Genomic DNA, 27,844 nt, shown 5'->3' on the forward strand with positions numbered 1-27,844 from the left:
CAGGTGTGGTCACCGGGCGTGAGAGAACGGCTCTGTGATTCAGTCCAGCTAGTCAGCGCTACGTCGTCAAGTTAAAAGGAAGTTGTGTTGGAGGTAAGTACGTGCTTTATAATTTTCATAACATTTATTTCAAGTTACGGAAAAATTCTCACGATCTTTTACCCGAGATTATTAGATGTGTAAAATTTAATATTTAGAGACTTGTGGTCCCCGAAATTATGAAAAATGAATTTCAAATATGTATGTATATGTTTTTTGGATGCAGATGAGTATGCTAAAGTGGTTAATTAACTTCTTTCAAAAGAAAATGATACTGTATCTATATTGTATATATAGGAGAAGGTGAGTGTTAGTGGAACCTATGGTGGTAATCAAAATAGGTTCAAAATACACAAAATGTATAAATCAAACCATCATGCTGTACGCCTCACACTTATGCAGTGATGGATGTCAGTTATGCCTCAATAAAACTGGGAAAAATAAAGTAAAAGGCAGTAAGATACACTTGTATGGGGGAAATGGAATAAAAATATGAAGTCTAGAGCAAGAGGAACAAAGTAAAAGAACCTAAAGGTCAGGTATTTTTTTCAACCATAATTTTGGGTATCAAATTCCCATAATAAAAAAATAAAATAAAATAAACATAAAACAAAACAAAACAAAACAAAAACAAATTCCCATAATATTCAGATTCCTGCAGCTACATTGGAAGAGGTTCTGTAATAATTTTACTTTTACATGTGAATTTCAAAAGCGCAACAGTAATTTTATTCTTTGCCACAATTTAAATTTATGGCGAAAAGATTTTTGATGTTTGACCTCAAATTGTAACAGGAAGTATGTAGTTGGAAGTTTGGGCTCTGGAGCACATTCCTGAAGAGGGCTGGGCTGGGAGGCAGGTCTGTCTCCATTCATCCTTCGGCTCCTTGTTGTCATTTCTTTTCCTTAACTCTTTTCCTAAAGAGTTAAGGAGCCCAGGGTGGGTCCCCGCTGTGTCTTGCGGTAGGCGTGTTTCTGTGACTGACGGTGGCTCAGCTTCTGAACTGTCTTAATTCTGATGTGCTTTGGTTTTAGGCTGCATTGATAAAGGAAGAAGATGGTTAATTCACAAGGAAAAATCACTGACTCGAATCCTGTACCCAATCATGTGTTACTAAACGGACTTACTGATAAGGCAGAGAAAAATCAGGGAATAGTAAGTTGCTATCTGAAAAAGTCTATCTGTGTGGACATGAGCCGTGTCTGTGTGAGGACTGTCCATGTAGACCGTGCTTCCTCCCTGCTGCCCCCACCCCATGTCAGATGCTGCTTCCTTATCCCTCCTGCCCTGCTTGCCTGTGTGATCCCTCCCTTGTTCAGCTGGGGTCCGTCTTGGCTGATGCTGGTTGATGGGGTGCAGTTTCAGCCTGGGAAGCCACGGGAGACACTGATGGGCTCCTGGTTCAATGACCACTGTGCTGTCCCGTGCCCACTGCATGGCTCCACCTCCAGCTGCAACCCTCAGGTGTCATTGTGACGCTCCCTCACAGGGAAGCCGTGTGGTGCCCTTTTTCCCAGAATCAAGGGGGGATTTTTGGGGGATGGAGGGAGCCAAACTTGGCCTGTGGAATTGGTCTGACCTGAGTTTTATCCCAATGCGGACACTTCCAGCTGTAGGATCTTGTTTATAAGATGGCTCTTCCTCCCTGGTTTGAAAGCCTGGTTTTCCATCTCCCGAGTGGGAATGATAATAGTATTTACTTCATGTGACTATGAGAGAGAGAGAGCTCTCTTTACTGCTGTCATGCATCTGAAAGTCACATGGGTCGTCAACCTCTTTCAAGTTGACTCCATCTTTGTAATCGATGCTTGATAGTATTTTAAACAATATTAAAAGCCACTGAAGGGCATAGAAAGATAAGAGGGCTCCTAATATAACTGTGTTTCTTGCCTGACTCCAACCAGCAGCATATGGGGTGGTAAGAGCTCATGCTACTCATAGGCACTTACTTGGCCATAGCTTGGCCTTTTCCAGGCACATTGAATGGGTGTGTTTTATAATTCAGCAATTCTATTTCCACGTGTAGACCTTGTAGACCTTGGTTCTCCAAGTGTGGAGACCAGCAACCTCAGTAAGGCCTGGAAAGCTCGAAATGCAAATGTGTCTGAAATGCAAATATCATCCCCACACAGCCACCTCCCCCAGACCTAAAGCACTAGGAACTCCAGGGGTGGCGCCTACCATCTATCTGTGTTTTCATGGGCCCTCCTGGGTGATCCTGTTGGTGCTCAGGTTCGAGAACCACTATGCAAATTCTTGCAGGTGTACTCGCTGAGAGCCATGTTCAAAATGATGTTGTTTTATGATAGCAAAACCCAGAATCAACACAAGCACCCGTGAATGGTGGACACATATGTAGATAGCGGTACGCTCATGCAGTAGAATTCTTATATAGGAGTCAGAATCAAGGCATGAGGTCTGAAAAACCTCATGGTGAAACAGAGTCAAGTCATCGAAAAAATGTATGGTGTGGTCCCATTTATATAAAGTTCCAAGTCAGGCAGCGGGAAGCAGTGTATTGCTTCAAGATGGGTAGGTGAGAGAGCCATACAGAAGAACAAGGTTCTTATGAGCTCAGGATGGAGGGACCCTGGGTGTGGGGAAGGGTGACAGCAGGAAGGTGATGGGGGAGCATACTGGAATTTTGGTGTTTTCTTTTTTTTTTCTTTTTAGATTGTGTGTTTTCTTAATTCAGGTAATTGGCTCATGCACAAGCACTACTATTCATGTTTTATAAACTCTTGTGAATGGGTGATATAAAAAAATGAAAACCTAAAAGAACCCATGAGGAAGGCTAAGATGGCATCTGGTGGGTACAAAGGTGTAGGCAGTCTTCCAGCATGACCACCACAGGGCTTTTCCTGTGGAGGTGTTCTCCAGACCTTTCTGAAGTTTGTTATAGAGAAAAATCACAGCAGGCACTTGTTAAAAACATGACCAGGAGGATTTTATTGGAGGCTATGGCTATAAGGGAGAGAGATCGAAGTCAGGGTAGCAAGGGACGATGGGGATATATAGACAGCCAGAAGGGTGAGAGAGAGGAGCAAGAGTTACTAAGATCAGGCTAGCAACAAGGGGCCAGGGGAGGGAACTTGATTGACTCTAAACGGTGAGCGGATTCTGGATGAACTGCCTTAGCAGATTCTTTGCTAAGTCTGGACTCAGCACCCCAAGAGAGGTAAAGCAGAGAAGAGGGCTCAAAGGGGCCCCACTAACATTGGGTCAAGGGGGTCTTTGTCTGTATGGACCCCCTTCTCTGCAGAAATCTGTCAGCATTGTCTGTGTATCAACTTTTGTACTCACGTACTTTGTAAGGTAGTGGTTCTCAACCAGAGCTGCTTTATCCCCTTGGAACACATGGCAATGTCTGAAATCATTTTGGGGTCTCCAAACACCACTTTGGTGGTATTCACCTCAGGGTGAATGACGAGCCAGGCGTTCTGCTAAACCTCCTGCAATGCACAGGATGGCGCCCGACAATGAAAGCTGATCTGGCACAAACTATAAATAGCTTCTCACCGTGATATAAAGGAACTACTAAAACTTATATATATATATATATATATATATATATATATATATATATATATATATTACAAAGCCCATTCTCGTATTTTCTTCTTAATCAGGTAGGTTGTTCTCTTGTTGAGTTTTGAGAGTCCTTTATATATTCTGGGCATAAGTCCTTTATCAGATATATGTTTTGCAAACATTTTCTCCCAGATTATGGCTTGCTTTTATTCTCCTAAAAGTCTTTTAAAGATTGGGTCTTTTCAATTTTGATGAAGTCCAATTTATCAATGGTTCTTTTAGGAATTGTACTTTGGGGGCCACATCTAAGAAAACATTGCCTAATCCTAAGCCACAAAGATTATTCTCCTGTTTTCTTCTAGAAGTTCTGTAGTTTTGGGTTTTGCATTTAGGTCTATGATCCATTGTGAGTTAATTTTTTTATACGATGTGGAATATAGACACAAAATTCTTTTGTGCATGTATATAAATGCCCAGTTGTCCCAGCAACCTTTGTTGAAAAACTTATCCTTCTACTACATTGCCTTTGCACTTTTGTCAAAAATCAGGTGGCCATACATAATGTCAGTTTATTTCTGGAATACATATTCTGTTCTATTATCTCTTTCTTTATGTTTGCACCAGTATCACATTGTTTTGGTTACTGAAGCTTTTTAAGTAAATATTGAAATCAGATAATGTTAGTGATCCAACTTTGTTCTTCTTTTTCAAAATCACTTTGACTATTCTAGGCATATTTAGACCATTTATATTTATTGTGCATGTTAATGTAACTAAGTTTGAGGTCATTTTACTATTTGCTTTCTGTTTGACCTATCTGTCCTTTATTTCTCTTTTTCTCTGTCCCTGCCTTCTTTGAAGTAATCAAATTATTTTTTATGATTCTAAAGAAGGACTCTTTAATATTCCCTATGGTGCTGAACTGCTGGTGATTAATTCATTTACTTTTTTATGTCTGAAAAAGTCTTTGCCTTCATTTGCTAAAAAGATATTTTGGCTGGGTATAGAATTCTAGGTTGATGGATTTTTTTCCCCCAATCCCCCAGTATTTAAAAAAGGCTATTCAACTCTCTTCTTATTTGTATTGTTTCTGATGAGAAATCTACTGTAAATTTCATCTTTGCTCCTTAATGTGTAACATAGTCCCTGGCTGCTTGAACTTTCTCTCCATCACCAGTTTTGAGCAATTTGTTTAAAATGGGCCTTGATGTAGTTTATGTTTCTTATATTTGGGATTCATGGAGCTTCCTGGGTCTTTGGGTTCATCATTCAACAAGTTTGGGAAATTTTTATCTATTATTTCTTTACGTATTTCTTTCTGTTCCTTTCCCATTCTCTTTTGTGAGCTCCATGAACCTATGGTATTAGGATGATTGAAGTTGTCCATCTTTGATGGAACAAGTCCTCCAGGCCAGGACAGAATTCTTTGATTCTGCTTTCTTTAGGGGAACAGCCTGTGTAGCCAATATGAGGAGAAGGTACGCCCATGCATCGACCTCATCGACTCCTTGCGGGCGCTGGGTGTGGAGCAGGACCTGGCCCTGCCGGCCATTGCTGTCATTGGGGACCAGAGCTCGGGCAAGAGCTCTGTGCTGGAGGCTCTGTCAGGAGTTGCCCTTCCAAGAGGCAGTGGTAAGAACTTGCCCTCTGTATTAGTCAGCTCAGGCAGCCATAACAAAATGCCACAGACTACAAGGCTAAAACAACAAAAATTTATTTCTCATAGTTTTGAAGGCTGGAAGTCCAAGACCAAGGTGTTAGCAGGGTTGGCTTCTCCCAAGACCTTTCTCTTCATGCAGATGATCATCCTCTCATTGTGTCCTCATGTGGCCCTTTCTCTGTGCATGCAGATGTCTGATGACTTTCCTTTTTTTTGTATGGATGCCATCATATTTGTTAGGGCTGCATTCTTATGAGCTCATTTAACTTTAATTACCCTTTAAAAAAAAAGATTTTCTTTATTTATTCATGAGAGACACAGAGAGGCAGAGACATAGGCAGAGGGAGAAGCAGGCTCCCTGCGGGGAGCCCTATGTGGGACTCAATCCTAGGACCCTGGGATCATTCCCTAAGCTGAAGGTAGGTGCTCAACCACTGAGCCACCCAGGTGCCCCTTAATTACCCTTTTGAAGAAAGGCCCCATATCCAAATACAGTCACATTGAAGGTTAGGGCTTCAACATATGAATGGGGGGGGGGGCATGATTCAGTCCATAGCAACCTTGTGTTGCATATTTTTGTATGGATTGTATGTAACCTGCACTTTGTGGAAGGTCTAAGTAAATGTAGTTGGGTCCCTAGAACCATGTGCATGTGGGTGTCTTTCCTGAGCCCCTTCTCATGAAGTGACCTTCCAAATGGGAGGTCAAGATTGGTGCTCTGGTTAGTGGTGCTGTTTGAGTGCCAAGGCCAAGGGATCAGTGAGGGCTGAAGGGAAGGAGGTAGACCTGAGATGGACCTTGAAGTACAGGTCAGATGTAGAGGGTGGGATCTGGAAGTTTGAAGCAAAGGGATTGTGGTAGGATGGCCTGGTGACAGCAGTACACATCCCTTATGGTAGTAGATCCTGTATCCTGGGGAATAATGGAGGATATTTGCCTGAGTTTGGGGGTTTCCCACTGCAGTGTGCCATCTGAGCTGATGGCAATACACTGAGATGAAGTGAGAAACCTAAAGTGATGGCTTTCAAGCATTCATGAGCAAAAAATTACCTGGGATGCATACCCTAGATGCATATTTCTAAGGCCACCCCAGACATAATGTTTCTGAATGTGACAGAATAAGATCAGACTGCTTTAGCAGTCTGCTCAGATGATCATGGAAAAGTTTGCACACCACTGGTCTGAGGCCACCCTTTGGGACCGCTAAGAGCAGAGTTTATAGGACTGATGTGCATGTGGCCTCCAGGTATTGTTACAAGATGTCCTCTGGTGCTGAAGCTGAAGAAGCTCATAAATGAGGATGAGTGGAGAGGCAAAGTCAGTTACCAGGATACTGAGATGGAGATTTCAGACCCTTCAGAGGTGGAAGTGGAAATCAATAAAGGTGAGTGCCCCATGTTTGTTTGTCATCACCTGCTTGGATGTCTGGTCACCTGTGTGAAGTGGGAGGAGGTCCATCTGTCCTTCTTCCTACCTTCCCTTTCTGGGCTGGTCTTCCTCTCACCCTGTGAGCCAGGCCCTGGCTCCCTCATAGCTTCTCTTCTTTGACCCTCATTATGACCAGCACCTTGGACAGGATCTGATCTCAGCAATTTATTGCTTAGTTTGTAAGTAAGTATCTGGAGGTAATGTGAATTTTAAAATTTAAACAAGGAGGAGCTGTCCTTTATTCAAGGGCTTTCCCCCTCCACAGATCTGATGGAGGAAGAATCGGTTTGTGGGGCTGGGAAACCTCTTTCCCATTCACGTAGGAATTCACCTGGTTGAAAGGCATTCTGGAACACTCCTGAACCCTCTTTAGAAGCTTTCCTGGGGCCCTTTCCGCCAAGAGTGAAATGCATGTGTGTGCATAATCCTAGCTTGGGCTGACTTACGATAGGTCTCAGTGAATGCAAGCCACGCAGGTCACGCTGCCAACTTGAAGCATCTGAAAGGGGAAATAGCACTTGAAGTAGGGAAGGACCAGTAGTGACCCCATTGGCTGCTGCTGAGACTGAGGAGAATAAATAAGCTTTTCAATCATTTGAGGAGGGTTCAAAAGTAGCATAACATTAATATTGAGCAGCAGAAAAGGAGTTTGACTTTTATGAAGTAGAAGCCCTAAGTCGTATTTACAGACTGTTTTTTACAAAAGTTAAGGGATGTTTTATAGTCAAAACGCTATTGTGTGATTGTTGGGGTCAGGTTAGCTCCTAAGGCAGAAAATTCAAAACCACTGTGTATACTTAATTGTCCCTTTCTGTGTAACAAACTGATCTCAAAACCCAATGGCTTGGAACTGTTCATTACTCGTGATTCAGAGGATCAGCTGGCTTGCTGGGTCCAGCAGTCCAAGATGGCTTTGGTCACATACCCAAGCCCGGGGCTGCAATGACCAGGCCTTCTCTCCATGTGGTGGCCATCCTCTTCCAGGAGGCCAAGTTGGGCTCTTTAGATGGTGGTAGAGGGCTTCCCAGCAACAAGGGGGGAGAAGCCCCATGCACAAGTTCTCAATCTCTATTGCAATCCATTCTGTGATGTCCTGTCAGCCAAAGGGGGTCACATGGGCAAGCCCAATGTCAAGGGACAGACTGTCTGAATGGGAGAAGGTCACCCTGTAGAGGAGCATGCAGACAGTGATGGAAGGGACTGTTGAGGCCATTTGTGCAAGTGGGCTGCTAACACGGTGGTTTAAACAATGTGCCCATTTTATTTCTCTCTCATGTAGATGTCTGGAGGTGGGCAGACCAGAGCTGGTTTGAGGGTTCCAGCGTCAGGAACCAGACTCCCATGTTGTTTCTCGTTGTGTGTGGCCGTCACTCCCAAAGCCACATAATTATTCAGAATTCCCTTGTCCCAGCCAGCTGGACACCAGCACAGGGCTTTTCCTGCCTGTTCAGGAGAGTTTATGGAGGTTGCCTGTGCCTTTGTCACATTTATCTCATGGGCCAAACTTAATCTCACAACCACATATCTGGTAAATGGAAATTGGAGGCACAGTTATCAGATAATGACACACATGCCATTGCTGTCACTCTCATCCCAAGGTCTTGAGTGTATAAAACAAGCCAAAAAGGCATTCTGGTTGTAGAAAGAAGTCAAATGGTAGCAGCTAACAATTTGACAAAATCCATGTATATCTTGAAATTTTCATCATTAAGGAGGAAGAAGTAAAATGAAATCCCATAATGGAATACCAGTGCTCATCTTCCTTGAAATAACCACATTCCCCTCCATACCTTTCCAGATCATGTTTCAAGAGTCCCTGTGTGTTTTTATTTGCTTTCATTTTACCTTGTTGGTAATTTCCTAATGACATCAATGGGAAGATTTAGGTGTGACAGCAGGAAGAACTCAGGTCTGCCCAGCTCTGAACTGGTACAGGTGGGGGTGATCTTGAGGGATGTTTTCACTAGGTCTCTCTGCATATGGTTCTGCCCATTGGCAAAGAAAATACTGAGTTGTGCTTTGAGGTTCCTTTTAGCTCCAGAAAAGTACATCTGTTCCAGATATGCCTTGTCCAGGACTCATGGCAGGGAAGTTTTGCTGTAGGGCTGTAGGGAGATGCTTCCACTATAAGCTCTGTTGAGTTTCTCTCATTTCCCCCTTCCCTAGCCCAGGATGCCATTGCCGGGGAAGGACAGGGGATCAGTCATGAGCTAATCAGCCTGGAGGTCAGCTCTCCTCATGTCCCGGATCTGACCCTGATAGACCTCCCTGGCATCACCAGGGTGGCTGTGGGCAATCAGCCAGCTGACATCGGACGCCAGGTAAAACCTTGGTCTGGGAGGGTTGCGGAGTGGTGCCCCAGACAGCAGTGGGTTCAGGGCTGAGCCAGGATAGTGAATCTCAGGAGGTGTGAAGTGGATGGGGAGAGCGTGGTGGTCTCTGTGGCCTCTACCAAGTCAGATGGAGGCACTCTGGGGAGTGTGAGACCAACAGGCAAGACTGGAAATCCATTTTACACACGTTCGCGTTTTACCCCGTGACTCGTTTTTGGTTATAGTTACATTTTGTGGTGTATCTAGACCAATGTGTATTAGGAAGGGGTTTTATGTGGGGAGAGAAAGCATTAGAAACAAGTATAATGATATTTTCGTATTGGCGAATGTCACCCAATAGATGAAATAAAGATTTAGGGCACAGTTGAGCGCTTTTTTGAGTTTTATTTTTCCCCGTGGTTATCAGCTGTGGAGTCTTAGAAGGCAGTTACTGGGCTAAGATCTGGTGGTTTCCCAGAGCTCTGGACCCCAGAGCTCTGTTTTTGCCACGGGGAAACTTGGATTCTTGTAACCCAGGCATGAGTTTTAAGTGCCACCAGGATTTGCCGTGGGCTCATTTCTTTTGGGGAGATACTCCTGGGACTCTGAGGTCCCAAAGCAAGTGCAAGGTCAGGCCCTGTCCCTGCTCTCATATGCTCTTATTTTTCCGCAGACCAAGCAACTCATTAGGAAGTACATCCTTAAGCAGGAGACGATCAACTTGGTGGTGGTCCCCTGCAACGTGGACATTGCCACCACGGAGGCACTGAGCATGGCTCAGGAGGTGGACCCTGATGGAGACAGGACCATAGGTAAGAAGAAGGAAGAACCTAGACGCCATAGGTGGTCTTCACTTTGCAGCAGCCTCAGCCAATGATGCCGCTGGTCCTGGCCGGACTTGTGCTTCTCCGAGGGTGGGCCACGCGCCACCTGCTGCAGGAATAACTGCAGAATGTTTAGAAATTCAAGTGCCTCGACCCCGCCAACCCTCCTGTGTCAGACTCTACGGGGCAGGGCCCTGCATCCTAAGACTTGCCTCGGGAAGGGGGTTCTGCTGCACAGGGATATTTGAAAACCACTGCAGTAATACTAGATTGAACTTTGCCACTGGGCAGAAAGAAAATTAAAAGGTCATCATATGCTGCTGTCTCTCTGGCAAGGGCCAAGAGCTGGGGGAGGTAGGCCCCCCACCACCACTCAGGAGGGCAAGTTGTCTTTGTGCAGCCTGAGCTGTGACTCTGTCACAGGCGGGGGCTCTGCGTCACCCTGGGCTGTGGTCTGCCCTCAGGCTAGGCTGTGAGTGTTCTCTAATCAAAAGGCCCCGGCTTGCAGGAATCTTGACAAAGCCTGACCTGGTGGACAGAGGGACTGAAGGCAAGGTGGTGGACGTGGCACAAAACCTCGTCTGTCACCTGAAGAAGGGCTACATGATCGTCAAGTGCCGGGGCCAGCAGGACATCCAGGACCAAGTGAGCCTGGCCGAGGCTCTGCAGAAGGAGAAAGACTTCTTTGAGGACCACCCACATTTCAGGTACCCTGGCTGTGTTTTCTTATGGGTGAACCCAAACCTAGGACCTCTGTTTTGCCTGGGGACAAAGGAGATATTTGGAGTGTATGTGTGAGTGCGCTTGTATAATGACCCTGGGAATCGTCTGGAAGAATAAGAGAGGAATTGACATGGGGGAGCCTGGGGGGCTCAGTCGGTTAAGCATCTGCCTTTGGCTCAGGTCATGACCCCAGGGTCCTGGGACCCAGCCGTGCGTCGGGCTCCCTGCTCAGTGGGGAGTCTGCTTCTCCTCCCTCTCTTGCTCCCCCTGCTTGTGCTCTCTCGATCTCTCTGTGTCAAATAAATAGTCTTTTTTTTTTAAAGAGGAATTGTCAAAGTATAGCAGAAAATAAATTTAAAAAATCAGATGAGGAAAAAAAAAATCAGATGAGGGAATTTGCTATAGTCATTTATATATGGTGTTTGAACCAGAATGAAGACGTAAATGCCTCAGAATAGAAAAAAATTTAGAAAGCCCGGAAATTGACCCAGATACATATATTTGATGTATGATAAACATGGCCTTTCAAATCACTGGCCACATGAGTTTGATTATCAATCAATGGACTGGAGGAAATTATAAACTTTATGTTATGTACATTTTATTACAATTTAAAAAGTTGGCAGTTGTAGAGACCAACACTTAGCCATGCGTGTACTTTCACAAATAGACATGTAAACTCATGGTTCCCTGCTGCCCTTTAGCCTAAAAAATCCTTTAAAATATAAATAATCCGGGATCCCTGGGTGGCTTAGCGGTTTAGTGCCTGCCTTTGGCCTAGGGTGTGATCCTGGAGTCCTGGGATCGAGTCCCGCATCGGGCTCCCTGCATGGAGCCTGCTTCTCCCTCTGCCTGTGTCTCTGCCTCTCTTTCTCTGTGTCTCTTATGAATAAATAAATAAAATCTTTAAAAATAAATAAATAAAATAAAATATAAAGAATTCTGTAAAATAAAAAAAATAAAAATAAATATAAAAGGAATGAGCACCATGGTCAAAGAGGATTTAGCTTTATTTTTTTTTAAATAAAAAATGTTCGTTCAAAAAAATGAAAAACAAAGAATCCTGTAATAACTCAGCGAACATAGATTTGGGTGGAGTAAGAATAAGGCTTCCTTCCTCCAAAAAAGCTCATGGTGTAAGATCTCATCTTGAGGAAGGGCCGTGTCCCACAAACCCGTATCCTGCACACTCCTACGTAGGTACACGTCAGTGTATTTTTGTGAAGCCCTATACCGATATGCATTGTGTAGACTGGCATGTGCATCACACACAGAAGGATGTGAGTGTTATGAAAATACATTTGTAAGTGATCACGTGTGTTTTTATAAAGACTGGTTTTATAGTCACATGTCATGAGGCATATTTAACGTATCAGCTGGAAGGAATCACTCAATACTATTTTTTTAAACATTTTTTTTCATTTTTTAAAAAGATTTTATTTATTCATGAGAGACACAGAGCGAGAGGCAGAGACACAGGCAGATGGAGAAGCAGACTCCCTATAGGGAGCCTGATGCGGGATTCGATCCCAGGACCCTGGGATCACGCCCTGAGCCCAAGGCAGATGCTCAACCACTGAGCCACACAGGCATCCCTTTTATTTTTTTAAATAGGCTCCATGCCCAGTGTAGAGACTAATGCAGGGCTTGAACTCATGACCCTGAGATCAAGAGTTGGATGCTCCACCGACTGAGCCACCTAGGGTCCCCTGTACCATTTTTAAGTTATGCTTTTTATTTTAATTCCAGTTGTCAACATACAGTGTTATATTAGTCTGAGGTGTATAACTGATTCAACAATTATAAAGTGATTCAACCATTCGGTACAACTCTCTGCCGCTGTTGAAGTATCCAAAATAACTACAATTCGGTCACCATTCCGTGGAAGCCAGTTCTGACCCTCCATTGGGTACCACTTGCAGGACATCCCTTCCAGGTGGAAGGAACTTGACTGTCCCTGCAGCGGAGAACCGACTTGCGTTTCCTGGCCACACCACGGTGGATGTGTGCATGTCTTCTCTTCTCTGTCTGCAGGGTTCTTCTGGAGGAAGGAAGGGCCACAGTCCCCAACCTGGCGGAGAAACTGACCTCTGAGCTCATCACGCACATCTGTGTAAGCACGTGCAGAGCCGTCCGTTTTCTGACTAGAATCCCGTAGGCCCCAAGCTCCACCACGGGGGCCTGACTAACCCACTAACGGATCTCCCCGGTGATCTCTCCAGGGTGCAGCTCAGGTTCAGTGGGTCTGGGGTGCAGCTTGGGATTCTCTATTTCTAGCAAGCTCCCAGATGGTGTGGACGCTACACATCAGGACCACAGGTTGGATGAAAACTGATAGGCTATATCCACGTGGCCTAATTAAAACTTAAAGCCTTAAGGGCACTGCACCAACTTTGCCTTTCTCCTAGTCAGCCACTGTCCATAATGTCCCGGTAATTGTGATGTGCTTATATTTCATATTTTAAATCTCTCTGTGGGTTCTTTTTCAAATTTGTCTGGCCAGAACTCTCCTGCACTTTCACATTTGCCGTCCCTCAGAAAGAGTTGTCACTTGTGTTTTGCGCTCCACAACTCCAATGTCAGAAGTCTTGGTTCTGCGGGCCAGCCCCTACGAGGACCTGGGTCAGGGTTTTGACTTTGGGCCTGTTTTGGAACGTGATCTGCGGCTGTTCGTGGAAGCCCGGGTTCAGAATGGGTTTGTGCAGGGAGAGAGGCAACGTTTGCTTCAGCCAATCCCCAAGAAGGGCCTCCCGGTGGAACTGCTTTACAAATTCTCAGCGTGAGGTTTTGGGGGAACCCCTCGGGGAGTGGGAATTTGGGCAGCAACCCTGTTTGAGGGCTGGCTTGTAGTTACAGATGTTCAACAGAGATTTTATGTTGTCCCACTCAGCGTGGAGTTCAGGCATCCCGTACAGTCCCCAGGAATGGGGATGGAGGGTGGGGTGGTGCTCAGCATCCCAACATCGTGACAGCCTGGCTCCTTGAGGGCCCGGCTTTACTTAGATAGAAGATGCTGGCTCACTGGATTCCCCGCCTTGAGCAAGCTTACCTGGATTTATTCTTTGCCCCAACCAAGGGAGGCTCTGAAACGTAAGCTCAACTCTTCTCTCCTACAAATGCCCCATGAGGCTCTACTCCTCCCTCCTCGTCCATCCCTGGGTGCTCACGTCACCTGGCTGTGCCTCTGGGTGTCTGTTCTGTGCCTGCCCGCTCACAGAGGCATTTCCAGGGATGCTTTGATGTGTCAGCCCGCAGTTTTCAATGACTGCAGTAGAAGAGGGAGCTCATGCATGCCATCAACCATGTTATCAGAGACAGAAGTCCCTGATACAGTTAGTTTGTGAACAGCGTAAAAGTTGGTTGGATCAAAAAAAAAAGTTGCTTGGATCTCAGATTGTTCTAACTGCTGCTAAGTGGCTCTTTCTCATCTCCCTGCAGAGTGTATGTAATGTGGTCACAGAAGGAATCCTTCCTGGCATCATATGGGGTGGTCGCTTCAGCACATCCCGAAGGCTGTCCTTTGGGGAGCAGGGGCACAGGGAGGCCTCGGTGACATTGGCACCTGCGGACACCCCCCTCCATCTTCTCCCTAGAGGAAGCCAGGCAGTCAGGCACACTTTGCAGGAGGAGGCCTGGGAGCTCCTGCTCCTTCCTTGTCCGTACTCATGTCTTTGCATTATTTTCTGTTTTCCTCAGAAAACCCTGCCTCTGTTAGAAAATCAGATAAAGGAGAATCATGAGAAAATAACAGAGGAGTTACAAAAGTACGGCTCAGATGTGCCCGAAGACGAGCACGAGAAAATGTTTTTCCTGATAGATGTGAGTATCGCCATCGCCTCAAGTCGGGGAATCGCACCTCGTGGTCCAGAAAGGGATTCTGTGTCACACGCACTCTCATCCTGCTCCCCGAAAGCTGACTCGGGCTCAGTCTGCCCACTCAGCACCAAAGAGGGCCCGGGGCGCGGAGTGACAGTGAGCAGGGAGTGACTCCCCCAGACCCTGCGGCGGTCAGGGCAGGGTGCGGGGACCCGTCACCCCGGCAAGGTGGCGAGGAGTCACGCGCCCTCCAGGCCCCCCTCACTTGTGTTCGGAAAGTCTCCACTTATACTCCCATTCTTCTTGATAGAAACTGAATGCCTTTAACCAAGACATCAGCTCCTTAATCCAAGGGGAGGAGTCCGTGGGGGAGGACGAGAGCCGGCTGTTCACCAAAATCCGAAATGAGTTCCACAAATGGAGCGCTGTGATTGAAAAGAAGTTCCAAAGAGGTGAGTGGAAGCCGCGTGCGCCCCGGCCCACATCCCTGAGCTCAGGCCAGCAGGTGTCTGCTGCAGATTTCAGAGGACACCTGGCCAGAACACGCAGGGGGATCGGCCCAGGTCAGCCCAGGCCTCCACGAGGACCAGCCCTCCCTCGACAGCGGCGGGTCAACACGGCACCTGCCACACGCACCCGGGGCCCCAGTGCCGCTGGCCCCAGAACAACGGCGCCTTGGGCTCGGTCTGCTGGCCGTGGCCTTGAAGGCCGGGCGTATCTCAGTGCATTTCATGGTTGCGGCGGCGGCGGCGGCGACACAGAGGACGCGAAACGCACCCGAGGCATCGCCTTTCAGCACCAAATCCTCAAGAGTCCGAAAAAGGTGGAAGTGTGACCTGAAGTTTATGTTTCCATATTTCAAGAAGCTCAAAGTTAATCGTGTACAGACCAGTGATAAAGCTGCAGCAGCTGAGGGGAATTTTAAGGAACCTTGCTTTATTCAGGCAGCTTGGTGGGTTCCGTGACTTATTCCAGCTGACCCGAGGCTCGGTTTGACCGCTGTCCTTGGCTTTGGGTAATGAACGTGGGAAGATAGATCGTGCCATTATTTTTGCACAATTCGAAAGCCACACCTCTCGGTCCTGTCTGCTCCTTGGCAGAGGGCATGGAAGGTGGGACAAGATAAATAACAGTGTTTCTTGGTGGAAAAAAAACAAGGAGGTGGCCACTCGCCACGTGTGCACAGCTCCCATACTGCTTACTGATCCGCGGCGCAGAGGGTCGAACCCCTGCCGTGAGGCGTGTTCTTACGTCAGGGAGGGACCACTGTCCCTTTCAAGGAAGACAACGGTCCTGACCTCCAGCAACCCCCTCATGCATTGCTCAATAAGCTTGCGACGGCACATAGCCCATGAGCTAATGTAGCTCTTTTTTTTTTTAAGGGGCTAAGTTCCTCCCAACGAATGATCAGTTGCAGATCACTGGGCCCCCACATGCAAGAAGAAGAATTTAGATTCCTAACTCGCCCCTCATTCAGAGATAAACTCAAAATGGATAAGAAACCAAAATATGAGCCCTAGAACTCTAAAACTCTTAGGACAAAAATGTAGATTTGAATCTTCGTGACTTTGGATTAGGAGGCGGTTTTTAGATACAGCACTTAACGGGATGGGCGACAAACGGAATACTAGACGAAGTGGACTTCGTCAAGATTAAAAATGTGTGTTTTTAATCCTCGTGTGTGTGTGTGTGTGTGTGTGAGAGAGAGAGAGAGAGAGAGAGAGAGAGAGAGAAAAGGCACCCCACCCCACCCCACCCCATAGAACAGGAGAAAATATTTGTAAACCACACATCTGATAAGGTCCAGAATCCAGACTATACAACGAACTCATAGGATTCAACAACAAGAAGACAAATAATCCAAATTAAAGATGGACAAAGGATTAAAGGAGATATTTCTCTAAATGAAGACATACAAGGGGCTCATGGATGCTCGGCGTCATTAGCCATCGGAAGAATGCAAACCAAAGCCACGGAGAGACCCCGTCTCACTCGCATGTTAGGATGGCTGGCGCGTGTTCATGTCCCCATTACTGATCTCCTGGGGCTTTCATCACAAAGACCGGGGGTCTGAACAAACCTATCTTCTTATAATCCTGGAGGCTGAAAGTTTAAGATCAAGGGACCGGCACGTTCAGATTCTCCAGACGCCTCTCTCCACGGCCTGTAGACGCCACCTTCTCCCTGTATCTTCACGTGGACTTTCCTGTGTGGGTCTGTGTCCTGCTTTCGTCTTCCTATAGGGACACCAGTCAGATTGGATTTGATCGCCTCTTTAAAGGTCCTGTTTCCAAACACAGTCACATTTCTGAGGTGCAAGGGGTTAGGACATATCAATTTCGGGGAGATACAATTCAGCCTTTAGCAGCAGACAGCGGAATCTTTATTCAGCCACAGAAGGGCATCAAGCACTCAACATGCTCCCACATGGATGCATCTTGATGACATCTTGCTAAGTGAAGGAAGTGAGACACACAAAAATACACTTTTTAAAAAAATTCCGTTGATATGGAATGCCCAGAGCAGGCAAATCCATAGAAATAGGAAGCAGGTGAGAGGTTTCCAGGTGCTGTAGGGGCAAGGAATGGGGGGCACATGACGATGGGCACAGGTTCCAAGGGGGTGACAGAGGTGTGTGAGGATTAGCTAGCGGGGATGGCTGCACAATTCTATTAATGTTCTAAAAATCACTGACCTGTACACTTTATAGGGTGGATTTTGTAGCATCTGAATTCTATCTCCACGTAAAAAAAAAACCAAAAACAAAAATCCTATGAGAACATGTCTCCCGACCAAAAGAAGATGATACCCAGAACTTGATTCCTGGTTGGTTCTTTGAAAAGAGGCACCAGAGCCCTCCTGAACTTCTACCAGAGGAGGTAGCCTCCACGGTGCAGTTTGTCGAGAATAAAAAGAATTCCAAAAGTGTAAAGGAAAAGTGTCTTATGACAGACAGTGACCTTATGTGCCTGGTGACTCTGCTATATTTATATTTGATTTAAAAACACGCTGCACTCACACTATTGCACGTGACTTCGTTCATGATATGTCACTGATTCTGGGTGGTGTTCATGGTCGTTTTTATTTTTCCTGTGATACAATTTCTTTGGTAAACATTACAGGATTTCCTCTTGGGAAAGTTCCTCTTCCTTGCTCCTAGGTTGTGCATTCACTGCCCTCTGGTGTCACACCCCAGCTCCTATACTTGCCGTCTGGAGATGACTAAGGAAAATGGTCTTGAGATCTGGCTTTTTATTGCAAACCCCGAATTTCTTTCAGTTTTGCAAATCAAATTTGAAAAAAAAATTTTTTTCTTTGCCCCTTGCCTCTCTGTGTTTGCAGAAAGTCTCAAATGGTAGTGTGTAAAAAAAAAAAAAAAAAAAAAAAAAAGACCCGCAAGGTTATTTCTGTAAAATAATTCAGAACCATTGTCTTCCAGGTTACAAAGCTATATATAAACAAATGGAGAAATTTGAAAATCGGTATCGTGGCAGAGAGCTGCCAGGATTTGTAAATTACAAGACGTTCGAAATTATTATAAAACAACAAATCAAAGAACTGGAAGAGCCAGCTGTTGATATGCTGCACACGATAACTGGTGAGTTCTTGATTTTGCTTTTAGGCATTTTATGTCTAGGGCAGGGAAAGGCTTGAACCCAAACCAGTGCTGAACTCCAGAGTCCTCTGCCTGGGGGTGTTTTCCAGCATCCAAGAACCGGACTAATTCTCTGGTCCTCTGGACACCAACTGGGTGTTCAGCATCTCGGTTCAGTTCCGATGCTGAGTTAGCACCGATCTTACAGCATAAAAGCTCAGGCCCACAGCAGGGCCCCCACTTTAGGCTGGGCTTCCTTTTTTTTAAAAAAAAATTTTTTTCATGAAAGACACACACAGAGAGAGGCAGAGACACAGGCAGAGGGAGAAGCAGGGTCCCTGTGGGGAGCCCGATGTGGAACTTGATCCCGGGACCCCAGAATCACGCCCTGGGCCAAAGGCAGATGCCACCCAGGCGTCTCTAGGCTGAACTTCCAATGGACAGACTATAAATTGGAGTTTCCACAGCCCCCTTCTCAGATTCTATAATTTGCTAGAACAGCTCACAGAACTTAGGAACACACTTTACTTCTCTCTACTGGCTCATTTTAAGGGATGTACTTAGCTTTGCCAGTTTATTATAAAGGATGGGAGTGAAAGAGATACGTAGAGGAGGTCTGGGAGGGTCCCCAGGGCAGGTGCTTCTGCTCTGTGACACGGTGGCGGGGGGCACCACCCTCTTGGCACGTGGCTGTGTTCAACAAGTTCTCTGAACCCTGTCATTTAGGGTGTTCAAAGGAGGTGTAATCCATTATCTCAAGGACATAATCGATTATTAACTCCATCTCCAGCCCCTTTCTCCTTCCCAGAGGTGGCGAAGTGGGACAGTGGGGTGGAGAGATGGGGCTGGAAGCTCCCGGCTTCTCAGCCAGGCTTGGTCTCTCTGGTGACCAACCCCCATCCTGAAGCTGTCCGGGGCCCACCAAGAGTTAGAATGAGAGACGCTCCTATCACCCAGGAGATTCTGAGGGATCTAGGAGCTCTGGGTCAGGAACCAGGAACACAGACCAGTTGCATATTTTTCATGGTCCACACCCCCAGGCAGCTCCACAGCTGGGATTACTTCATAGTCTCAAAATACTCCATGTATTGAAGTCTCTGAGGGTTAAGGTTGACAGTTGACTGTCCACTGGGGGAGGGTGTTGGGTGTTCTAGAGTGCCGTATGAATGTAGGGTGTCACAGCCGTTGTCATAGTCGGTGGGAGATGGTCAGCTGGTGAGGAGCGATACAGCATTCCGCAGGACTGGCCGATCCCTTCTCCTGGAACTGCCATGCACCTGGGTTTTCAAGACGTCCACTGAATCTCTTTTCCTTGTCCCCACCGTGGCTGATGCCATCATCGCCCAGGCTTCAGCTGGCTCATTTCAGCAAGAAGTAATAATCATTCATGGATCCGTGAACCCGTAGAGGTTGGGGCCAGTCCCATGGCAGCAGCTTACGACATGTATTTTTGATAAAATGTGACCTTGAATCTTAATAAGTGTATATCAAGATAGGTAACTGTGTTGTGTTGATCAATTTTTCACTCTTAATTTGTTCTGGAAGAAAATTTGTAGTGCTTAGAGCTTTATAGTCCTAGAAAAAACCCTTTAAAACCCACATATATATGTTTACCTCCTTCGGTTTCAGAGAGATATGATGTGGAGTCAATGAAAGATTTCAGGGCACCTGGGTGGCTCAGTCGGTCAAGCCGTCTGACTCTTGATCCCGGCTCAGGTCTTGTCCTCAGGGTGCTCCACTGGGTGCGGAGCCTACTTGAAAAAATAAATTTTGAGCATAAAGATGCTATGCACATCTTATTAGGATAGAATTCTGTGAGGAAGGGAAATGGAAATATGAGGAGTTTCAAAAATAAAAAGAAATAATGTAAATTTTCTGATTGAGTAAGAGCATGTTCATATAATTTTTTTTTTCAAATGGGTAACATGGACGGTTAGGTCCTATTGATACATTTAAGGGTGCTGTGTTTTACTATAGAATATGAATATATTTATAACTACAGAAATTAAATTCTTTGCAACTATTTTTGCTTAGGATGAAAACAATTTCTAAGATTTTATTTATTTATTTGAGAGAGAGAGAGAGAGCATGAATGGAGGGGGCCAGAGGGAGAGGGAGAGAGAGAGAGAGAATCCCAAGCAGACCCACCACTGAGCACAGAGCCCGAGCTGGGACTGGATCTCACAAGCCTGAGATCATGACCTGAGCTGAAACCAAGAGTCTGGACACTCAACTGACTGGGCCACCCAGGTTATAAATGTCAAAGAAATATACCAGGGAACGATTAGGCTTTAAAATTCTTCCACATTGTTCTCTAGCAAGAAGGTACAGCATGGCCTCCGTCCCCAAGTGGGAAGAAGGGGCGGCAGGGGGAGGAAACCTCATTTCTCAAGATTTCATCCTCTCTCTCTCTCTCTCTCTCTTTTTTTTGCAACCTACGATAAGGAATGAATCTTGTTTTTTTCCTCAGATATGGTCCAGGTTGCCTTCGGAGATATTTCAAAAGCAAATTTTGATGAATTTTTCAACCTCTACAGAACTACCAAGGTAAAACTGACCACACGTTATTCCAAAAAAAAAAAAAAAAAAAAAAAAAGTCAGCCTGATGCTGGAAAACAGATGCCATGGATTAAGACCATGTTCACTTTCTTGGGTATTTGGAGAAGTGGACTGGGTTGGGGGGGGGGGGGGCTTGGGGCGTGTCACTTAAGCTGCCTGGGCCTCTGGAAGGAACATGGAAGAAAATGTTTGGGGTGCACCTAGCAGTTTGCATCACACTTGGTGGCCGCCATTGAGCTCCGGGGACACCAGATATTTTCTGCATGAGAGACCTATTCCCCGGCCTTGGGGCAGCCAGTTTCTCTAAACTATAGGAATGTGAATCGTACAGAATTAAATGGATTTAAATTTGACCCCACTTTGACCCCCGTGAGCTCTCTGATGGGTATATACTCCTTTTTTGTTTGTTTTTTAAGATTTTATTTATTTATTTGAGAGACAGAGGGAGAACACAAGCAGGGGCAGAGGGAGAGGGAGAAGCAGACACCCCGCTGAGCTGGGAGCCGGATGCGGGGTTCGATCTCAGGACCCTGGGATCATGACCTGAGCCGAAGGCAGATGCTTCACTGACTGAGCCCCACAGGCACCCCTTGATTAGATGGGGCTCCATCTAATCCTGATTAGATTAAAACTCCTGATTAGATGGAAAAGATCCCAAAAGAGAAAGAAAGAATCTGAGAAATCAGGTCGGCACGCAGGGCCCGTGCGGGTTCCCAGGCTCAGGTCGGAGGGGTGGGGGGTCGCGGTCTGGGCACACCTGCGGCCCCAGGCTCCCGGGAGGTTGTGACCCCTGGCCGGGTGGGGGCACCAGCCTGGATGGGCCAGCGTGGGGTGCAGACCTCAAAGGGAGGTGCCGTCCTCATTCACACGGGAGCCGGTTAGCCGTGGGCTTCGCGGGGGACCTCCTTCCTCGACCCGGGGATTTGTTTCTGAGGGAACGCGGCCCTGCCTCTCTTTTGCCGTAGTCCAAAATCGAAGACATTAAATTCGAGCTAGAGAAAGAAGCTGAGAAGTCCATCCGACTTCACTTCCAAATGGAGCAGATCGTCTACTGCCAGGACCACGTCTATCAGCGGGCCCTGCAGAGGGTCAGGGAGAAGGATTCGGACGAGGAGAAGAAGAAGAAGACCAGCAGCATGAGCCATGACGAGGTTTCTTCCGTCAACATCTCCTTGTCTGAAATCTTGGAGCACCTGTTGGCCTACCGCCAGGTGAGTCTGCAAGCGTCTCCCAGTGGCGGTTTTCACGCCGTGTCCTTTCCTTGAAATGCCTCCCCTTGGCGCCCCCACCGGTCTGTGTGGCCACCGCCAGCCGGCAGCTCGCCCTCAGCCCTGTGGGCCCAGACGCGTCCCTGAAGATCCCATCTGGGCCCTACTGATGTGCAATGGGCCCCTGTCAATCACCCTCCCCCTCTTTGTCCTGGAGTCTTTTTCCAGAACCTGAATTCTGCTGGTTTGCTTTTTTAAATAAAGATTTATTTATTCATGAGAGACACAGAGAGAGAGAGAGAGAGAGAGAGAGAAGCAGGCTCCATGCAGGGAGCCCGATGTGGGACTCCAACCCAGGACTCCCGCTGTGGCCGTCTTTTTTAGGCAGAAACGTCCCCCAGTTCTTGCTCCTCCCAGCCTCGGTATGAATTTTTGAATGAGCTTCCCCACCCCCACCCCCATTCCTGATGAGAAAAGAGAGCTGTTGGCATCCTCCTGGCGATCCTGTGCATTTTGTCGCTGTGCCGGGGAGAGCTGACATCTTTGTGACAGGAAAGATTTCTGTCCAAGAGCCTCATGGGTCTCTCCGCTTTGCGATCTCCTTTTTGGGTGGGGTGGGGTGGGGGGCCCAGAGGTGTTGGTGTGTTTTGTCTTGGTGTCGACCGTGCACACTTGTGAAGTTTGTTCCCACGTGGTTCCTCGCGTCTGTCCCCGCTGTGAGCCTTTTCTTCCACCGTGTCTTGCTGGCTGTTGGATACGGTTTCCGCGTCTTATTTCACACGCCAAGCCCTTGCGGACGCTCCCCTCTCCTGTGGGACTTTTGCAGCCAATTCTCATGTATTTTCCCAATGAACACGATGCCAGCGGCGCTGCCCCTCGCGGACCTCCTTCCCGACCACACCCCCTCCCAATCCGCTGCCTGCCTCCCTCCTCTGCGCTGGGCCCTGCAGATCATCCGGATGCTCTCCCTAAGGTTAACGGCAGCTAACGATCTTCATTGCACCTGCATCCTCTACTCCCCTTTGTGGTGTGAGAGCGTGTGCCGTCCTGAGGTCAGGATGCGGTGTCCCCGCAGCCGACCCTGTCCCTGGTGTGCTCATCGTGAAATCGCGGGGGTGGAGGGGATGTCCCTGGGGTCAGCGGTTGGCACGACGGCCCGGCTCTGTGGGACCTGGGGAGGGCCAGGGCAGGGGTCCAGGGCGCCTGTTGTCACCACTCAGAAACTTCTCCTCCGTCCCCAAGGAGCTAGTTTCCTGCAAATGTGGCCGGTCTGCGTGGTCCTCTGTGTGGCCATCCTCCAGCATCATCTTCCGTGGGGCCCCAGCCCCGGCTGCTGGCTCCTCGTCTCCTTCCCTCCGCCTCCATGGCGTCCCTCGCTAGCTGTCATCCCCGGCACGAGCAATGTGTCCCAGCACCGCCCCTCGGGCTGCATTCACTATGCACTTATTCTGCACCTGGCATCTTCTTAAACTTTGGTGTTTCAGCTTGTTTAATCCTTTTTTAACCATCTCACGAGGCCAGGCGTAGCCTCAGTATTTCCTGGAGAATAGTGAGGCTGAACTTGCTGGGGTGCCGGGATGAATCGGCTTCCCGAGAGATGAGCCTGTCTCAAGAAAGAGAGGCTTGTTTCAGGGGCAGGTGGGGCCTGGGGAGGGAGGTGGGGGTGGCGAGGCTGACTTTGGACACGCAGGCCCCGCAGGGGGTTCCCCTCTGTGGATTTTCACAGCCCAGCCTCTGTTCTGCTAAATAATTTTTGTGTTGATTAAAAAAAATATTTTCAGTGGAATTGTAAATAAATCGAAAATGGAGTTTTCTTACCCCATCCGGCCATTTACCTTTTTCACGCGCATTTTATCGTCTCTGATCAGAGAAGGAAGCCGAGTGGTCAGGAATCCCTGGCGGGGAGGTGGAGTCAGGGCCGGGATTGGGGGGGGTCCCCCCTGTACTGTGGATTCCCCGCTGCCTCCAGCCCAGAGGACAGTGCTGGGTTCGAGAGATCCGGGCAGGGGGGACCTGCACCTGCCAGGTCCGGCCCCCCACCAAACCTCTGTGAACTCTTCTTCCCTGGCAGGAGGCCACCAACCGCATCTCCAGCCACATCCCCTTGATCATCCAGTACTTCATCCTGCAAGTGTACGGCCAGAAGCTGCAGAACGGCATGCTGCAGCTGCTCCAGGACAAGGACACCTACAGCTGGCTCCTGAAGGAGCGCAGTGACACCAGCGACAAGAGGAAGTTCCTGAAGGAGCGGCTGGCGCGGCTGGCCCAGGCTCGGCGCCGCTTAGCCAAATTCCCTGGTTAAGGCCGGCTCCCTGTCCCGCCTGCATCTCCAGGGCACGTCTGCAGGGAGCAGCACCCGCCCTCTCTCCCCAAACCCACATCGCAGATACTCGAGGAGTTAGTAGCCAGTCTTCCCGGTCACCATCCATGCTTGTCCCTGAGTGGGCAAGGACCTCCTAAGAAGACGCAGGTCATGATTAAGATCAAGACTTAGGGATTGAGTCCCACGTCGGGCTCCCTGCACGGAGCCTGCTTCTCTCTCTGCCAGTGTCCCTGCCTCTCTCTCTGTGTCTCTCATGAATAAATAAATGAAAAAAATCTTAAAAAAAAAAAAAAAAAAGAACGAGATTCAGATTGGGGGTGGACGCCGCCGCCCTCCTGGTTAGGAGAAATGATTTTCTGCCCTCGGGGTTGTTCCCCTTGAACCCTCTCCATCTTCCACCAGGGGACCAGTGCATGCAAAGCATTGTAGAAGGATTAGTTCCTGCTTTTGTGCAACTTCTTTCATGCACCTGTTTTGGGAGCATTAGCGCCACGTGTGGGTGCTCTTAGAAGCTGTATTTCACTGATTTGTAATAAACTTGTTTATACCAGACATTGCTCTGATGCCTTATGTTCGGGTGGGGGGTGGAGAAGCCTGAACATGACAGCGGGTGGGACCCCAGTGGAGTAAACGATGGGGCGCTGGCCTCCGTGGCCCGGCCAGGGAGAGCGCAGGAGCCGAGCAAAGAATGAGGCCAGAGGGAGCCAAGGACTCAAGCTAAAGAAATGGAATATAAATGAAACAAGAAATGTGGGTGAAGGGGGTCGAAGGCCCAGGCTTCCAGTTCGAAGACACATAAGCTGACAACACTGTGTTGCACATTTGCAAGTCGCTAAGAGCGTAGTTCTTCAAAGTTCTTATCACAAGAAGAATTGTGAGAATTGTGAGGTGGTGGGTGCTAAGGAACCAGACTCGATGCGATGATTATTCCACAAAAAGCACGCAAGCCCGTTAAGGGGGGCACCCGGCAGGGTTTTGCAGGCAGATGCTCTGGCTGTGGCGGGGGGTCCAGGAGGTGGACAAGGCAGGGTATTGACCTTGAATTGCCCTGGGGGAGCCCTGCAGAGTCCCGACTGCCCTCCTTGGTCTGGCCAGGGCTGGGGACACGTGCAGACACCCCGCCGCAGGCGGCTCAGGCCTGGGAACCCCAACAGCAGGCTGTGGCCACATGGGGCGCAAAGAGATCTGCCTCCATGTCCCTAAAGGGGGTCAAATTGTCCGAGCCCACGGGAGAGCCCCCTGAGGGAGGGCTGGGAGCGGGTGCTCTCCGGGGAGACACATTTCTGTCTGCACAAGCAGTGTGGGCGGTGGGAGCACCGTCTGCCAGGTGTCCGGAAAGGGAGAAGCTTCCCAGGAGCTGTGCGTTTCCAGGCAACGGGGGCTTCAGGCCGAGCCAGCCAACCGCTTGTTGGGGGAAGCAGACTAGTGATTCTGTCCCCTCCGCAGCCAGCCCCATCCCCCAGGTCCCTTCTGACGCTCGGGATGCTAATGACCGCCAGTGCTTTGGCGTAATCTGAGAATTTGCTGACAAGGGAGGATGCCCGGAGAGCTGATGCGCATTCCACGGGTTCCAGTCCGCACCTCATGCCTTTTACGCCAATGACACACCTGAGGGTTGACTCACAACCCCTGAGGGGCAGGGGCAGGTTTCCTTCCTGCTGAAAGGAAACATTATTGCACAGACTTCTGCAAGAGTTGGGGAGGAGCAGGCCTTCCTACAGCATGTGAGGCCCGGGTCCCTCCTGTTAGCACAGGGATGTGGGCCTGCTTCTTGGGGGCGGGGTGGGGGACGGGGCTGGGCTGGGTGACATCTCCAGCACCAGGCATCCCTCCCCCCCCACCCCAGGAGGGTTCTGCTGGGACCAGAGCAGCCAGGGATGTCAGAGTCGTCCGGGGGTCTTCTTTGCTGTGCTTCCGATGTTGCTGGAGCTTGAAAGAGAAGGTGGACGAAGGAAGCTGAGAGTGTGTGCTCCCCAGGATGGAACTTCCCAGGGAACATGCCTGCTGCAGACTCACGAGGTGCTTGCAATTGCTTTTGTTTTATGCAATTTTTAAAGATTTTATTTATTTATTCATGAGAGACACACAGAGAGGCAGAGACACAGGCAGAGGGAGAAGCAGGCTCCTTGCAGGGAGCCTGATGCGGGACTCGATCCTGGATCCTGGGATCATGCCCTGAGCTGAAGGCAGATGCTCAACCACTGAGCCCCCCAGGCGTCCCAGCAATCAATTTCATTTTGATCCCAAACAGCAGGTGTCTAGGGATCCCCCAGGCCTGCCCCAGGGAAGCATACTGTCCTTTCTCCTGTGTGTTCAGACTCAGGGAGAGACAGCTCTGGAGTCCACTTAGGGTGACTTCTTTGCTCAGATGGCAGCCGGGCTCAGACGAGGGGCTGACATGCCCTCTGGTTCTCCCATCAGCTGTCCCTAGCCGCCCCCTGGCCCTTGAGGGACACTGCCAGGATCAGAACCTGCATCTCCAGTTGCTGCTGCCCCTTCCTCTAGAAGGAAAGTCCATCTATCTGTCCAGAATCTAGTAGAATATCCAAGATGCCCACTCCTGAACCCTCTGTGCAGCTCCTTACAAAGCCAGGCTCGGGGCGAGGCCTTGGTTGGAACGGGAAGCGGCCATGAAATCAGAGCGGAATCAGGTAAGCCCTAGAAGGACAGAGAGAGAGAGAGAGAGAGCTGAGAACAGGCCTGGAACCTGGGTTCGAGGCAGGACTGTCCCGCATGGACAACTCAACCGGAGGCAAACCGAGGGGAGCGCAGGTTTCCATGCTGGGAACCCACCCGCTGAGCCAGCTGCAAGAGGCAACCCGAGGACCAGCACACATTATCCCTTTCTATCAACACGCGTGTCTTCACTTTCATTAGTATTTGGGGTTTGTTTATATTAAGCCAATGAACTTATATCGTTGATAAAGGTCTTAATGCAAAACTATCAGGATCTCCCTAGTTTCAGCATTCCGGCGAGATCCTCTAAGTCGAGTCAGCATCACGCACAAGTGAAACCACTCGCAAGGCGGCTCCAGCATGAAAAAAGTAACTGAAAAGATTGTCGGCTGTGAAGGCCCCCGCCCTGTCTCTGAGTGTCCCCTAGAAGCGATGATTCGCTATTCACTAATTCAGCGTTCCTGACGGTTTTGTGGGACATAATTACCATCAGATTCGACTGTATTTCAGGGCATGGCCTAACAAAACTGTGTGTTTTATTTTTTTTTTTAAATACAGGTTTTTTTCCATAATTTTAACCCATCTTGGTATAATAAAGACGGTCACCTGTCATGCATGTAGGGCCCACGGGTTTGTGGAATGAAGGCTCCAAATGGATTTCTGTTCTCGGGCAGATGAAAAACTCATCCAGTCTTTCTCTCCTGCTCACGGTCCCGACTCCACGGGACCGGCTGAGGAGGCGGTGCTGCCACCAAGAACCAAGAGGGGCTTTGGGGGAGACAGCTTTAGGGGACAAGATGCTGAACGCATTTTTTAGCAGGCGGGCCTGGGGATGATGTGTGGGGTAATGGGCAGAGAGGTCTGGAAGGGAGTTGGGTCTCAGGGTCTGAGTCTAGGGGAAGCGGGAGCCACGGGTGATGCCCATGCAGGAGATGCTGCGGGTCACCTCCGACCGGCCAGGCCTGAGGGCCGACAGGACCAACCGTAAGACCCCATCTGCGCTTGCCACCCCGGCCCCTCTTGGTCCTCAGACCAGCCCCCCCCACCCGCCCCTGCCTCCACGGGCAGCAGCTACTCAGCATCCTTGCCCGACAAGGAGGTGCAGACCTGGTCGGCTCCCCATGCAGATCTCCAAAGACTCAATAAACA

At 48.5% G+C, this 27,844-nt stretch overlaps 1 protein-coding gene across 1 annotated transcript; it reads left to right on the forward strand.

The window, feature by feature from the left end:
- Positions 1 to 24,568, forward strand: MX1 (MX dynamin like GTPase 1). Its single transcript, NM_001003134.1, is given in 14 exon segments — positions 1 to 93; positions 1,075 to 1,195; positions 5,017 to 5,203; positions 6,478 to 6,615; positions 8,826 to 8,980; positions 9,645 to 9,783; positions 10,304 to 10,502; positions 12,553 to 12,631; positions 14,215 to 14,337; positions 14,645 to 14,786; positions 17,774 to 17,932; positions 20,400 to 20,476; positions 21,454 to 21,699; positions 23,768 to 24,568. Coding segments are annotated over 13 exon segments (1,974 nt in total). The 5' UTR covers positions 1 to 93; positions 1,075 to 1,096; the 3' UTR covers positions 23,999 to 24,568.
- The last annotated feature ends 3,276 nt before the right edge of the window (positions 24,569 to 27,844 follow it).

The sequence above is a fragment of the Canis lupus genome, chromosome 31 (assembly GCF_011100685.1).
Source record: "Canis lupus familiaris isolate Mischka breed German Shepherd chromosome 31, alternate assembly UU_Cfam_GSD_1.0, whole genome shotgun sequence".
Lineage (NCBI taxonomy): Eukaryota > Metazoa > Chordata > Mammalia > Carnivora > Canidae > Canis > Canis lupus.